The 13,516-nt window shown below is 37.4% G+C and overlaps 1 protein-coding gene across 6 annotated transcripts in view; it reads left to right on the top strand.

The window, feature by feature from the left end:
• CTNNA3 (catenin alpha 3) overlaps positions 1–13,516 on the top strand; it is a 468,549-nt gene that overhangs the window by 302,759 nt on the left and 152,274 nt on the right. For 4 of the 6 annotated variants that reach the window (XM_084526473.1, XM_084526472.1, XM_084526475.1 and 1 more), the window contains one exon: positions 12,089–12,157. The exons of the other annotated variants lie outside the window; for them this stretch is intronic. In XM_084526473.1, the coding sequence (XP_084382599.1) occupies positions 12,089–12,157 (69 nt within the window). The remainder of the gene's footprint in view (positions 1–12,088; positions 12,158–13,516) is intronic. 6 annotated transcript variants of the gene reach the window in all.

Below are 13,516 nucleotides of genomic sequence, written 5' to 3'. Positions count from 1 at the left end.
AAGCACCTAAAATGGAATTTTGACTACAAGATTGTTGTTTTTGTTTTTCATGGCTATTTAAATTGCTAGGATTTAATTTCCTATAGTAAAATTGAAATTTAATGTGATTTTTGGTGTATTTTTTATCTTTGCTGTGGTGGCTTTTTTATTTCTTTTTTCTTTAACTTTTTTTTAGCCTTTGGTAAAAATGGGTGAATTAGTTGAAGATTATAGATCTGTCTAAATGGAAAATGTGGTATGTGATAAGATTATATTACTATTAGTGGTGTGTTCATTGTGCAGAATTTGCTGCTTTCTCAGATAAAGATCATTCCCTGTAAAAGCAGTTGCTGTTTTACCAAAGTAAGAAACAGCAAAGTAAGGTTTCTGCGTTTCACAGGAAATCAGATTATGCTATATCATTTAAAAATTCTCCACGGGGAAAATAATTATTTCTTAAGATCCCTACAGGGCATATCAATTAGAATTTGGAAAGTGGAAATTTGCATGCAGAAATCCCCAATGTTGATAATTCTGTAGAGTAAAAAAATAGGGTTTAACTCTTATGTACTATTAAAAACATGTTGCCTGAAGGGAACCACATGCTTTGGATTAAAATCTAAAAAGGCTGACTGCAAAACAAACAAAAACACAAAAACCAAAATGCACAGGAAATGGTGTGGAGTCTTTGGACTTCTGCAGATTGGAGCATTAAAATAACACCAGTGAAAAGGTAGGTAGAAAATTGGAAAGCCCTGGAGGAAGCCCTTCTAATAGTTAAATTCATATTACTTACGTTCTATTAATTATACTGTACTGTACTGAAACCATAGAGGGTTGGTTCTGAACTCTGACCTTTTTTTAATCAAGTGAGATTATTAGCAAATATTTTGACTGTTCAATAAATACTATAAGCAGAGAAAATCTGTCAGCAGATATGAAACACAATGTTCATGAATTTGTGTGAATACTTCATGGGGAATGAATGTCAAAAATATTTAATTTTATATCAATAATACAATGAAGAGAGAAAGAGCTGCTTGCACGTGTTTTAGTGAAGGAGAAATAACTTCTGTTCATGTTAATAGCTTTTGGTGGAAGCACTTTCTTGAGTGTTGTCAAGTAGGTAAAATCTAAAAGGTCACTGTTTTTCTACGTTGGAATCCATATTGCTTTCATGGTGTGCAAGCAAAATCATGATCTCATCAAGTCTATGAGAAAGATAAGGAAAAGAATCCACAAAAGCAAACACTATTGTTGAACATCAAGGGTGCAAATCTGTAGTTATTTCCTAATCTAGAATTTGGGTTTGTTCCCCTCATGTTTCAGTTTAGTGATACATTAGAAGAAGGGTCTGGTCTGGTTCCTTGTACTGTTAGTCTCATGGAGTAGGTCAGGATACCTGATAGAGGGTAAACCTGTCAGAGAGATGGAAAAACTCCCTAAAAGTAGGACAGCAGAGATTAACAGACACAGTGGTTCCAGTTTTTCTGCCTAAATTCTATAGGAATTTACATTTCCCTCAAATTCAGACTGTGATAAGCTTTCATGTGGCTCAGCAAGTACACTAGTTTCACAGTACGTGAAGAGCAGCTAGCAAAGAGAAGGCAAGCTAAATCTGTTTCCTTTTTAGTGCTTTCCATTGTTTTTATTTTGTTTGTTTGTTTGTTTTTTAAGTGTTTATGAGATGCAATTATAAGGTGAGAGATCATCTGCACCTTCTGAAAAGTAGGAAGAAGATGGAGGTTGATCACAGATGAACTCCGTTGCTGCTTAACAAAACAATATCCGCTTGATTAATTCTGTAAAACACAGTTGTTAAGCAGTTGTTAAGATGTAAGGGGGATGGGGAGGGGACTGCGTCTGCAGCCATAGAATCTCCTTGGATATACCTTTTTGCATTAAAAAACCTGTGGTGTGTGGAGCAAAAAAATTACTCCAGATGCCAACAAACCATCTTTCATCTGGAATCACATGTCCACAGCCAGTGACCAACCTTTTGCATTTGAAGAGTGCGTTTTCTGTCAGGGGTTTAGGGAGCTCTGCTGAGGGATCAGCTTGAGGAGTAGGTCTGCCTTCTACAGCAGGCTCTGAAGGAGGGAGAAGGTAGCGAGAAGAAAATAATTGGTCAGATCTCGGGTGAAGCTGAAAGCCTTAGATCCCTGATTTAACCTGGGATATGGTAAAGTGCTGAGGGAGATGAGAGAAGCAAGATAAAACAGTAGCCATGTTCGGTGAAGTTGTGCTGCTTCTCTCTGAAACTCATGTCAGTCAGAAGCGCACATAGTGGAGGTGCTGTGAAGCACATAGTGACATTTGATACTGACATTTTACTTCTTGAAGGAAAGAAAGCCAGTGAGAACCTACAGTGTTAATTTAAACAGATCTCAAGTGTATCTTTTTGAACTTTGAACTGAAACTTGGACCAGGTGTTTGTAATTGGAGATCAGAAGTGGCCAGGGTCTTGAGACAGCAGCTGAGAAGAGCTTCGGTATTTCAGAGGGCTCTGGTTAGAGCCTTTTTATTAGAATAATTAAGGATCCCTAGGGAGATTTAAGAGCAGAAAGATTTTGGAAAAAGCGTACCCAAAAAAGGTAAATATTAGTTTTACTTCCTTTCAAGATGAAATTGTGCAGATTCAGATCTTGCTAGAGTTTGCTTGCTACTGGTTACTGAAACACAACTGGCATAGGGGAATTAGTTCTTCAGTGAGCCAAGTCCATTCTGGGATATGCATGCAAGGAAGCACAATGCAGGAAAATTACACGAATGTTTATGGTTCAGTATGATCTTTATTTGGTGATGAGTAATCACTCCTATGTAACATTATTCTCAGCTATGAAAAAAAAAGGCAGGGTACACACAAGTATAACTAGAACCTCAGATCTTAGATATTTTTCTTGAGTTCTGTTTTTTTCTTAAGTATTGAGAGATAGAGGGAAAACCTTTTGGCTATAAAGCTGTTAGGTGAGAAGGAAATTTGGGTAACTAGAAATCCATTAGAAATCCATGTTCTTTGTGTTAAAAGGAAAAAAAAACTGTTCATGTTGTTCTTAATGTTATTTAAAGGGGAAATCAAATCATGCGATTACACTCACGAACTCTTCCACTACTTCATGAGGGATCTAACAGAGAAAAACGTACGAACGCTTTGTCACAGGTTAGGTAGGAATTAGGGAATTTTGGTACAGTACTGGTGTGTAAGGGATGACTTGGAAATTTCCACTCTTTCTTTTGATACATGTGTTTTATGCTCTGAAATTTAGACTCAACTTCTTTCACTCTGAAAACTCTCAGGGAGAAAAGATAAATGATCTGATCATATTTTTTTTTTTTTTATTTTTTTGCTTCCCTGAAAACAGCCCTGTTAGTATCCTGCTCTAAATCATGCTGATTACTTCTTTGGTTTGCAGTGGATTTAGACCTTTTCTAGGTACCTGGGGCTTGTCTGGGTTTATTTTACTATGACATTTCTTTCTATATGAAATTCAGTGGAAAAATTCAATAAGCGCAGAACTGCTACTTTTTAAGTGAGGACCCTCCCCATTCCCACAGAAAGAATCAAGATAGATTAGCCAAGATTAATTAATGTACACAAAAGCATCTGATAAGAATCTTATTTGAGTGCAGTTTTCAATGTAAAATTTCATCCTTTTCACAGTCCAAATCAAAATGCTTATTTCTGGGCGGGTGCCCACTGTCTTTTAAGTAATTGTTTGGATAATGCTGTTTAACACAATACATTGAAGTAAAGTCACAAAGCAAATTCTACTCTTTGTAAATTCTTAATAAAATGGCAGAGTTCAAAAATGGATTTTAGACATGGCAAGATTCCAAAGTCTTGATGATAGCCATCTCTGAAAACAAAGCTACAGCCCTTATGCAAGCCTGCTGGTTGTGCTCTGGAACAGACGATGTTCAAGTATGCTGTGTTTTGACGTGTGCTACCATAGTACTGATCTCTGACATTTAAAGTATATATCATATAGGGTTTGTTGTTGCAGTTTGTGTTTATTTTTATATTTGCTTTTCTTTCCCCTCCTACAATACTTTATATATATATGTATATATATTATATATACACACTAATGAAAAGAGCATAACACTTAACACATTGTGGAAGACACAGCTTGAATTCTTGGTGCTGTCTTTCCTTGCTGCTTCAAACTTCATATGCTGTTAGTTATTTTTAGCATAGTTCTGTATGTGGCTATTAAAATACCACTGAAGATAGAAGCTGTGTTTTTGGCTGTGTGAATTTGTGAATAAATCACTGAAAGTTGAAGTAACATGGGGAGCTATTGTATGTGGGTGCTATTGAAAAGGCATTTAGATACAGCTATTATGAGGCATAGTCAACATGGGTTCTTGAAGGTAAAGTCCTGTCTTAGGATTTAGGGCTATGATAACATCACTTTATCAGATGAAGGGAAGGCAGTGGATGTAGTCTTTCTGGATTTCAGTAGGGCCTTTGATTCTGTGCCTCACAGTATCCTTCTGGACAAATTGTCCAACTGTGAGATGAACAGGTATATAGTGTGCTGGGTGATGAACTGGCTTGATGTTAATGCTCAAAGGGTTGTAGTGAGTGACTCTACATCTGGGTGGTGGCAAGTCACTAGTGATGTTCCCCAGGGCTCCATTCAATAGTCAGTTCTTTTAAACATAAATGATCTGGATGGAGGAGTTGAATGCATCCTCAGCAGTTTTGCTGATAATACTGAACTGGAAGGTGCTGTCATTTCCCTGAAGGGTTGAGAAAGGTTGCAAAGGGATTGAGATAGATTGGAACGCTGTACAGTCAGTGATGGCATGAAGTTCAAGAAAGCAAAATGCCAGATTCTGCACTTGGGATGGAGTAATGCTGGGCACAGGTACAGTCTGGGAAACAAGTGGCTGGAGAACAGTCCTGTGGAGAGTGATCTGGGGGTGCTGGTCAGTAGCAGGCTCAACATGAGCCAGTAGCATGTCCTCGTAGCCAAGAGGATAAACCGTGTTTTGGTGTGCATTAAACATAGCATAGCCAGCTGGTCAAAAGAGGGGATTCTCTTGCTGTATTTAGCATTGTTGCAGCCTCACCTTGGATATTTTGTGCAGTTAGGCGCTCCACAACGTACAAAGGGTCCTTGAAAGCATCCAGAGGAGGGCAACAAAGCTGGTACAAGGGCAGGAAGGCATGTCCTGTGAGGAGAGGCTGAGGACACTTGGGTTGTCTAGCCTGGAGAAAAGGAGGCTGAGAGGTGACCTCATTGCTCTCTGCTACTTCCTGAGGAGGGGAAATGCAGAGGGAGGTGCTGGTTTCTGCTCCCTGGTCACAGGCGGCAGGATGTGTGAGAATGGCACAGAGCTGTGCTGAGGGGTGTGTGTCTGTGTGTCAAACTGGATTTGAGCGAAAATCTCTTTACCATGACAGTGATCACACAGATTTCCTAGCAAGGTGGTTGATGCCTCTTGCTTCTTAATGCTCAAGAGGCACTTGGACTATGCCCTTTAGAAAATGCTTTAACCTTCGTTAGTCTTGAAGTGCTGAGGCAAGTTGGACTAGATGGTCTCTGAATTTTCCTTCCAACTGAACTGTTGTTCTGTTCTGTCAGGGTAAGCAAGGTGTAGAGCTGATCCATGGAACATATTTATATATCTTAGGTTTCCTAGCCATTCAAATACAGATCTAGGAGCATTATCTTCAACATTTTCTATTTGTTTGGCTTGTCCCAGCATAATAGATGTTTTTCAGCATTATCTTGACTACCCGGAACTTACTGTATATGCAGTATTTGGAAATTACAGAACTGCTTCTTTACTGGCACATGCATCTGCAGTAAGGAGAATGTAAAAAATGGGAAGACTCTCTATGAGAAACCAGTCCTTGCAGCCCTCTTCTCTTTGAATTTTAGTAATTTCAGCACTGTTGTGGTGATACTTTCTTTCCTGTCTCTCAGCCAGACAACCCTAAATCTGTTGTGTTGTGTAATCATAACTTGTTTGTGATTCCTATATATTTTGCGCAAGCTTTAAATGTGAATGTTCTATATTTTCTCAAAATCAAACATCTCATCAGTGTTTTTTTCCCTTATAGAAACCAACATGGGAATTTGGTATTTTCCTTTGAGCTGTGTTTTGATTTATACTTAAATTATTTAGCTCTTCTGGGCTGATCCAGATATGATTTGCTTCCATATTATTATTTGGAAAGTATTTACTTATGCAACAAACCTGAAAATTTTCCCTCACAAAAAAGAGACTTCATAGCTAACAGGTGGGCAGTATTCTTCAGATGTGTTAGATTTTTCAGATACTGAAGTTTACTTATATTATGATGCTATGGATTTTTGAAACTAACAATCTACGTTTCTTATAGGTTTGCTTTTTCATCAGGGGAAATCAATCATCCATTTTGTTCTTTGTTTTGGTACATAAAATGGTGGAAGCATACACTGAAGAAGCTTTTTATTAGTGCCATAAAAATAGTTCTACAACATCACTTTAATAACCACAGTTTTTTCATCATTTTGGTGGAACAGGCTGTGTGGCATCTCCTTTTATCTGTCTTAATGCCATTTTCTACACATAGAGCAGTCTTGTGCAAGGGCAGAAGTAATGGGGGGGAACATGGTAAACCAGTGAGTTCTCTACCATCTGCTTTCAAAGAGATAAAACAGATGTTAGTATCTCTAACAGTATCAGACATCTTTTTAAGTACCTTCTGCAGTCTTTGAATTGAGAGATTAATTAAAAGTACATATCATGCCTTAATAATATTTCTAAAACCAAAGCAAAGATGTTTTGGTGAAGCAATACATTTTGCTTGTAGCTTTTTACCATGTTATCAAAGTTCATGCACAACGATGCTGAAGTTAATGAAGAAAGTCTCATTAACCTTAATAGCTATCATAGTCTGCTTGAATGTTCCTATATTTAATTCCTTCTCTTACACCTTTGTTCCACAAGCAGTTTAATCTGTCATACATCATCAGTGCTGCTAGAGATTTGGTCTCTCTTCCTACTCTCAAGCTGTGATTTCTGCCTCCTTTCCTTGTGACTGAAGCAGCAATTGAAAGGATTCAGCCATATGTATCAGGAAACTGATGCCACTGAGAATTAACTTCAGAAGCAAGCAAGGAGGTTAGTTTTCATTCAAGTCAGTTGTCTGATATGGTTTGCCGTATGGATGTATGAGCACTCCGTACTGGCTCAAGCAAAAGAATGAGAAAAAGAAATCTAAACAAGGAGGGGGCCACTGCCTTCAGTGGCATTACAGACTAGTGCTGGGTTGAGCTGATAACAAAACACCTTTGGTTTTCAAATTTTGGTGTTTGTTACCAGTATCACAAAATACCTGTCACCAGCTACCATGAGACATTGTGTAGAAGTTTTTACTCCAGTCCTCAAGTATCATAATATGTGATCCTGTTTCGCATGGATGATCCTTTATACCATCAGAACACTGATCTGCTGTGCAGCCTGTGGCAAGCTGCTGAAAAGGAACAAGTACAAGAACAGCCATGCTCTAGAGTTTTCAAGTCTGACCATCTCACAAGGACTGAAAATGAGAAAATAAGAAAACCTTTCTCATTTCCCCTTGCATCATTTATTGGCATTAATAGTTGTAGGCTGTTACCTTTTCCTGTTTGTGGAGATTGAAGTCCATTGCTGTAAAAAGCTTGTGGCATTCTTAATTGGTTGGGATACTATAGAATCCTAATGCTGTGGGCCAGCAAAATGTAGTGCTTAATGCTCTGATGCAAATAGAATTAGCTGGATGTTTGTTTTGGCTTTAACTTTTCCAATAATCACTTTGAAGGGAAATAAAAAGTAAACTATGACTCTTACTTTCCCCTGAAAGTCTCATGTTCATTGTGATTGCTTGGCTATTTTATGATAGTATTTGGAGAGAGAATAATTAACTATGCAATGCCTTGAGGTTTTCTGTCTTAGTTTTCATCTTCCAGCATCTGTTGTGTAAGAATAGAATCCTCAGCAAATTCTCAGTTCATAATATTAAAATGTACCAACTATACATGCTGAGTGGCCTCATCTTCCTTAGCAGAAGTTGTGTTTTATCCTCTCTTCTGCTTGCCCCACCTGAGGTTACTGCAAGTATTGGAAAGACAGAAGAACAATGGAGTTTTTAAAATTGTTGGAAGGCATTTGTTGTAGATGCATACTCTGCAAAAAGTCTATGAATGTTCTGTAAAAGATACATTTTTCCTTGTGCCTTTAAAACTTGAAAGCCTTCTTCCTGGAAAGGTACTTCTTTTCTTTCTTCAACTTCAAAATTTCTCGTGATAATTTTTCCTGAGGTGCCTCATTTTGTTTCTGACAGTTCTGCAGCAGAATGCTAGGGAAGGAAAGAAAGGCAGTAAAACATCATTGTTAGAGACTTCTTATAAAGAACTACTGAGTCTGTGGAGGAGGGAGGGTGGTCATACACTAGGTAGAAAAGTTCATAGTAGTACATGACAACAATACTTCTATTAACAGCTTTATTCTTGCATGGTTTTTGGAAGAGAGGGGAGGACAGCAATGAAGAGCTGAGAATATGAATAGCTATTGCATGAAGTAATATATAAATAGCACAGATGGGAACATTTTCCTCTTGTTGAAGCAAGAAGCTGAAATCACACTGTTCGTGTTCAGTTTCATCTGACATTGTTTCATGGCATTGGGCTTAATGTTGCGATCAGCTGTTTCCTCAGTTCTGGGATGCGTTTTGGCTGGACTGTTGGATGTCTAATGGGGATCCTCATGGGTGCTTCAACACCCTGGAGGCAGCTGGTGATGTAGATGGCAGAAAAAGATGCATGCACCAAGTCTGGCAAGCACCAAGTCTGGTGCAGCAGTGGGGATGTTGGCGTTTGGCAAGGTTCAGACAACAACTGCCTGTGAGGAAACCTACAAAATCATTATCCTTGGTGGCTTTTTTGGTGGTTTTCATTATTGTTATTATTACTACTAATTATTTTTAAAGTTTCTCACATCTGTTAGTACTGCAATTTAACGTAGCGTTGGAAATAGGAAGTGAATGAGGTAGAGGCGAGTTCAGTATATCTGTAGCATGCATAGGGTGGGGCTATACTGTCTACCTTCTGGTATATGTGTAAGACCCCCATAAGTTTGCAGCTAAGGAATAAGCTTTTGGCATTTTCTGGTGACTTCTGTACAAGCTTGCAAAGCAAAAAAGGGTCAGGAAAATGTTCTTTTTTCTTTTCTATGTGCCCATCCTCTACATCTGTCGGGGTACACTTCAGTGAATTGGAGAATTCTAGAACATCTCCCAAGGAAGTGTCTGGCCTGGAGACATGTGGTGAGGTAAATTTTACAGAGTTGGCCAATTCACATTTCTGATGAGCTTCCAAGTTTTTAAAATGTGGTTTTAAATGTTTCCTGTAGAAGAAGAGCATCAACTTGAAGGCAGCAGATAACTACCCTTCTTGTGTTCTACTAATTTCTTCCTGGAAACCAAAACGTTAAAATGTCATTTTTAAAAAAAAAAAGAGAGTTAATGTGATTTGCAAGAGGCTTTTTATGTGCTACAGTACTGGAATGACAAACTCCAAGTATATGTGACAATTTGACAATCTGCTACACAAACTAAGAAGAGGCAGTCTAAAAACCAGAAAAACTACGTACCCAAATGTGAATGCTGAATACTTACCCTCATTTTCAATTCTTTTGTACTGCTGCATCATTTTAAACTGAAATAATGAGAGTGCTTTAATACTACTTTTTATTTATTGTCTCAATATCTTGTTAGGGTCTCTGTTCAATCCCTGAAGTGTTAAAGATGACTTTCACTGTCTTTGCTGTGAAAGGTTTACATATGCATTCAGGAAGACGCGTGTGGGACCTGTATCAACCTGACATAGTTGGGTATGGGGTTAGGGAAGCTTTAGAGGATGTTTTTCTGTTTTTTTTTTGTTTGTTTTTTTTTTTTTCCCCTCCTTCCTCATGATTGCCCCACACCTCCCAGCAGTACTAGGTGATGCTGGGAGTTAATGCTTATGAGTTAAGTAACACAAATTGTTTTTAAAAGGTACATGAACGTTTATCCTAGTGTAATGAACTTACTTCTTTGTATCACTGTCAACCACTTCTCAGATGTCAGGAGATGGATACACACAGGACTCTATTTCATTTCTAGCCTGGAATATTGGATAAATATTGTTCATAGTATTGTGGCTTCCCCCTCGCCCCACAGTTCTGTTTGTTCTTGAGGGAATTCTTTATATGTGTGTTAGTAATTCATTCACAAGCCTCCTGGCCAGTAGCTTGTAATAACCATGTAGAAATTAAATCTGCCCATAACAGCTGGTACCAAGAAGACCTTTGCTAAATTTGAACAGTACGTTAATACATAAAAATTTGTTCCATGACCTTTTCTCAGAGCTTAATTAAAGTTAACTAATACCATCAGAAGTTAATCTTTATGTAACCTCTAAAACTCACTCTCAGTCAACTTTGTCACTACCAAAACAAATGCCTCTAATGCTATCCCTTCTTCTGCTTCAAATAATCTGAAAGGAGGAAGGAACAGTTAATTAAATGTTAGTTTAACCAAAATAGAGCTTGAAAATGAAACTTCTAAAATGTTGTATATCCTAGATATTTGAACTCATGCATTTAGTACTGTGGAGATTGCCGTATGTTGTTTTTTTTATTACATCATTATTTTTTACTGGAATTTTTGAATATATACCTCAAAGAACAGGTGTCTTAATCTTTTCCGAATATAATGAAAAATCTCATGGTTGATATCCTGTCATACCATCTGTGCACCTACCTCCTCCTAACTGTTGGTACTTGATAATGCTATTGAGACTATTTAAGTTTTTCAGGATACAGTGAGAGTAGTATGCTGTGAATGGGATTTGCCCTGTTTACAGAAGCTGAGGGAAGTTTCATGTGGAAGTACAGTCTCACTTTGTCAGTGATCTGTGAATTTTTGTTGTAATGCTTAAAAGATCTTCTCCAACTTTCCATTTTCTTTTAGTTAGTTCCATTGGGGGTAGATAGCACTTCTAAAATTCACTCAAAAATTAGAGTCGATTTTATTAATATATACGCATAAGTAATTCTTAATGTATTATCAACATGATCTCAATTTTATGTAATGTTGACTGAAATACATTTTGTGATTAAATATTTTATATACTGGATACTCAGCTTTGAAAGTTTTAGGAGCTTTTCAAATTTTGTTATTTTAATGGCTTTTTATGGCAGATGTGAAATCAATAATTCCATATTCTTAAGCTTTTTTTTTTTTTTTTAAATCATTGTAGTGTTGTTTTTTTTTGTGTGTTTAGGTATTTCTTCGGATTTTGGGTTAGTGGTAGATATTGAGACATTCTTAGAGAGTTGTGGATGTCTGGATATTCACGCTCCCTCACGGTGTTGAAATAAATACTAGGAAGAGATTAACAAAATTCTGCACAAGGTTCTGGTGAAAGAACAAAGCTAGCAGACTGCTAGCTTTTTTTAGTTAGTAAAACTTGTTTTGGGAAATAACTTTTTCATGATGTTGCTGCAGTATGTGTTGGGTATAATCTCCTTATACTTCTGTTACTTTTCCTAGAGTGTATCCCTGAGAAGTGAGTGGTTCTTGCTGCAGAAATAGTCAATCTTTATCACAAGTAGAATACTATATAATTACTTCTTAACATTCAAATTGGAAGGGACCTTAAGGATATCTGCAGCCCAACCTTATACTCAAAGCAAGTTCACCAATGAATACAAACTGGCTTTCTCAGAATTTTGCCCAGTCACATCTCAAAAATTTTGAAGAATGGAGGCTTTACAAACTCTATGGGCCCACTGTTCCTGTGCTTGATTGACCTTGGTGTGAAAATCTTTATGCATTTATACTGTTCTATAGACAGTCCTTAACTTTTCTATGTAGTTATCCACACCTTTCCTTTAGAGATGAACACCCCCAACCATTCATAGCAAATGAAATGTCATCCTCCTAAAGATGAGGATGAAGTAGTCAATCATATGACAGTTAGGATTGAAAAGCAAAGTTTTGCTTTGCTTTGAATTTGTGCTCCTGATGCTAGTCTGTTCTAAGTGTTAGTCCGTGTAAAATGCTCTTCTCCTGTTTACTGCTCAACAGGGTAAAGGTGACAAAGCATGGCCCGTGGGGAAAAGAAAAGGAGGGATGGCACACAAAACAACCAGGAAGGTAATTTCACTGTCAGAAGGCCATTTTTATGGGGACTGCAGTCTAAAATTTTTGTAAAGTGTGAATTGAGGTTTTATGTAGAAAAGATTTTAATAAACACATTTCTGAAGTTCTTGTTTTTAATATAGTGGCTGCCTTTGAGATGTTGCATATAATTGGAGAATCTACTGCATACAGAAAAGGCAGTTAGTTCTTGGGGTAATTTTTTAAGGGCAGTAGAATAATGGCTATCAAGTTGAGTTTGTTAGTATATCAGGTGAATTATACTTGTGTTCATCTTTGTAACGACTTTCTGTATAGGCAGGATAGTATGAATTACCAATAGCTTAAAAATGTAAGGGCAATAGAAAGGCCATCTGCAGATGTTGACAACAGTGGAATAAATGAAAGGGATTTCTGAAAACTTAGATATAATTAGAGCGGGCTTAAATACAGTATTTCCTCCCGTATATGGTTACACTTAGGTTGAAAGTACATATGGACTTGAAGGTATTACTAAGCTTCAGGATAAGCAAAATAATTTGAGAACATTTATTCTCAAACAAAGCTATGTGTTACTAATTTGGCTAGGTTCTAAACCATGTGATCTTGGTGTAAGTTAACTTCAGCTCTTTACACTTCACTGTACTAGCATACACTAGGGCAGAATTAGACATTTTTTTCTTGGAGGTAAATTTCTGTAGCATAGTTGAGAAGTATTAGATTGAATTTGGCTCAGCTCTTACTCTGTCAAGTTGATGGATCTGCCCACTTACTTAATTTTGTCAGAAGCTATGAGATGCTGGAGCTGCAAATGAATGTAAAGCTTGGTTTGCTCCCCCTACTCAACTGCAAAAACAAAACAAAACAAAACACAACAACAAGCAACCAACCAACAACAACAATCCACCCAAGCAATAAAGGCCTTCTCTTCATTTCACTAAAGACTAATATTTTTTTTTATCAGTATTTGCAATATCCTGGGATTTTTTTTCTGAGATTTTTTTTTTCTTCTGATGTAGTGTCTGTCATTTCAGACCTTTTCCCTTGATCCTTTTTTAAGTTAAATCAATGGGATATTTTGGGAATGTTACTGCAACCCTGTGCACCTTCTATTGTTCTGTTGTCTTCTTTTGCCTTGCCTTTAGCTGGATGACTTGTCCTCAACTTAATGGCCGGTCTCTCTGAATATTGCTTGTTCTCCTTGTGCCATAGGATTAGGTGTCTGTTAGCTTCCATTCTATTCTTTCTGAAATACAGGAGTAACTGTCCCATACTTTGAGGCTACCCCAATGAACACTTGTCCAGGTTTTTTCATGGTAACTCATTATGCCCAGGGGTAGCTCGCTGAAAGATCTTCCGTATCCTGTGCATGTCTTA

The sequence above is a fragment of the Aythya ferina genome, assembly GCF_964211825.1.
Source record: "Aythya ferina genome assembly, chromosome: 7".
NCBI lineage: Eukaryota > Metazoa > Chordata > Aves > Anseriformes > Anatidae > Aythya > Aythya ferina.
Note: the sequence above shows the minus strand (reverse complement) of the source record. Positions and strands in the feature narration are given on the sequence as shown.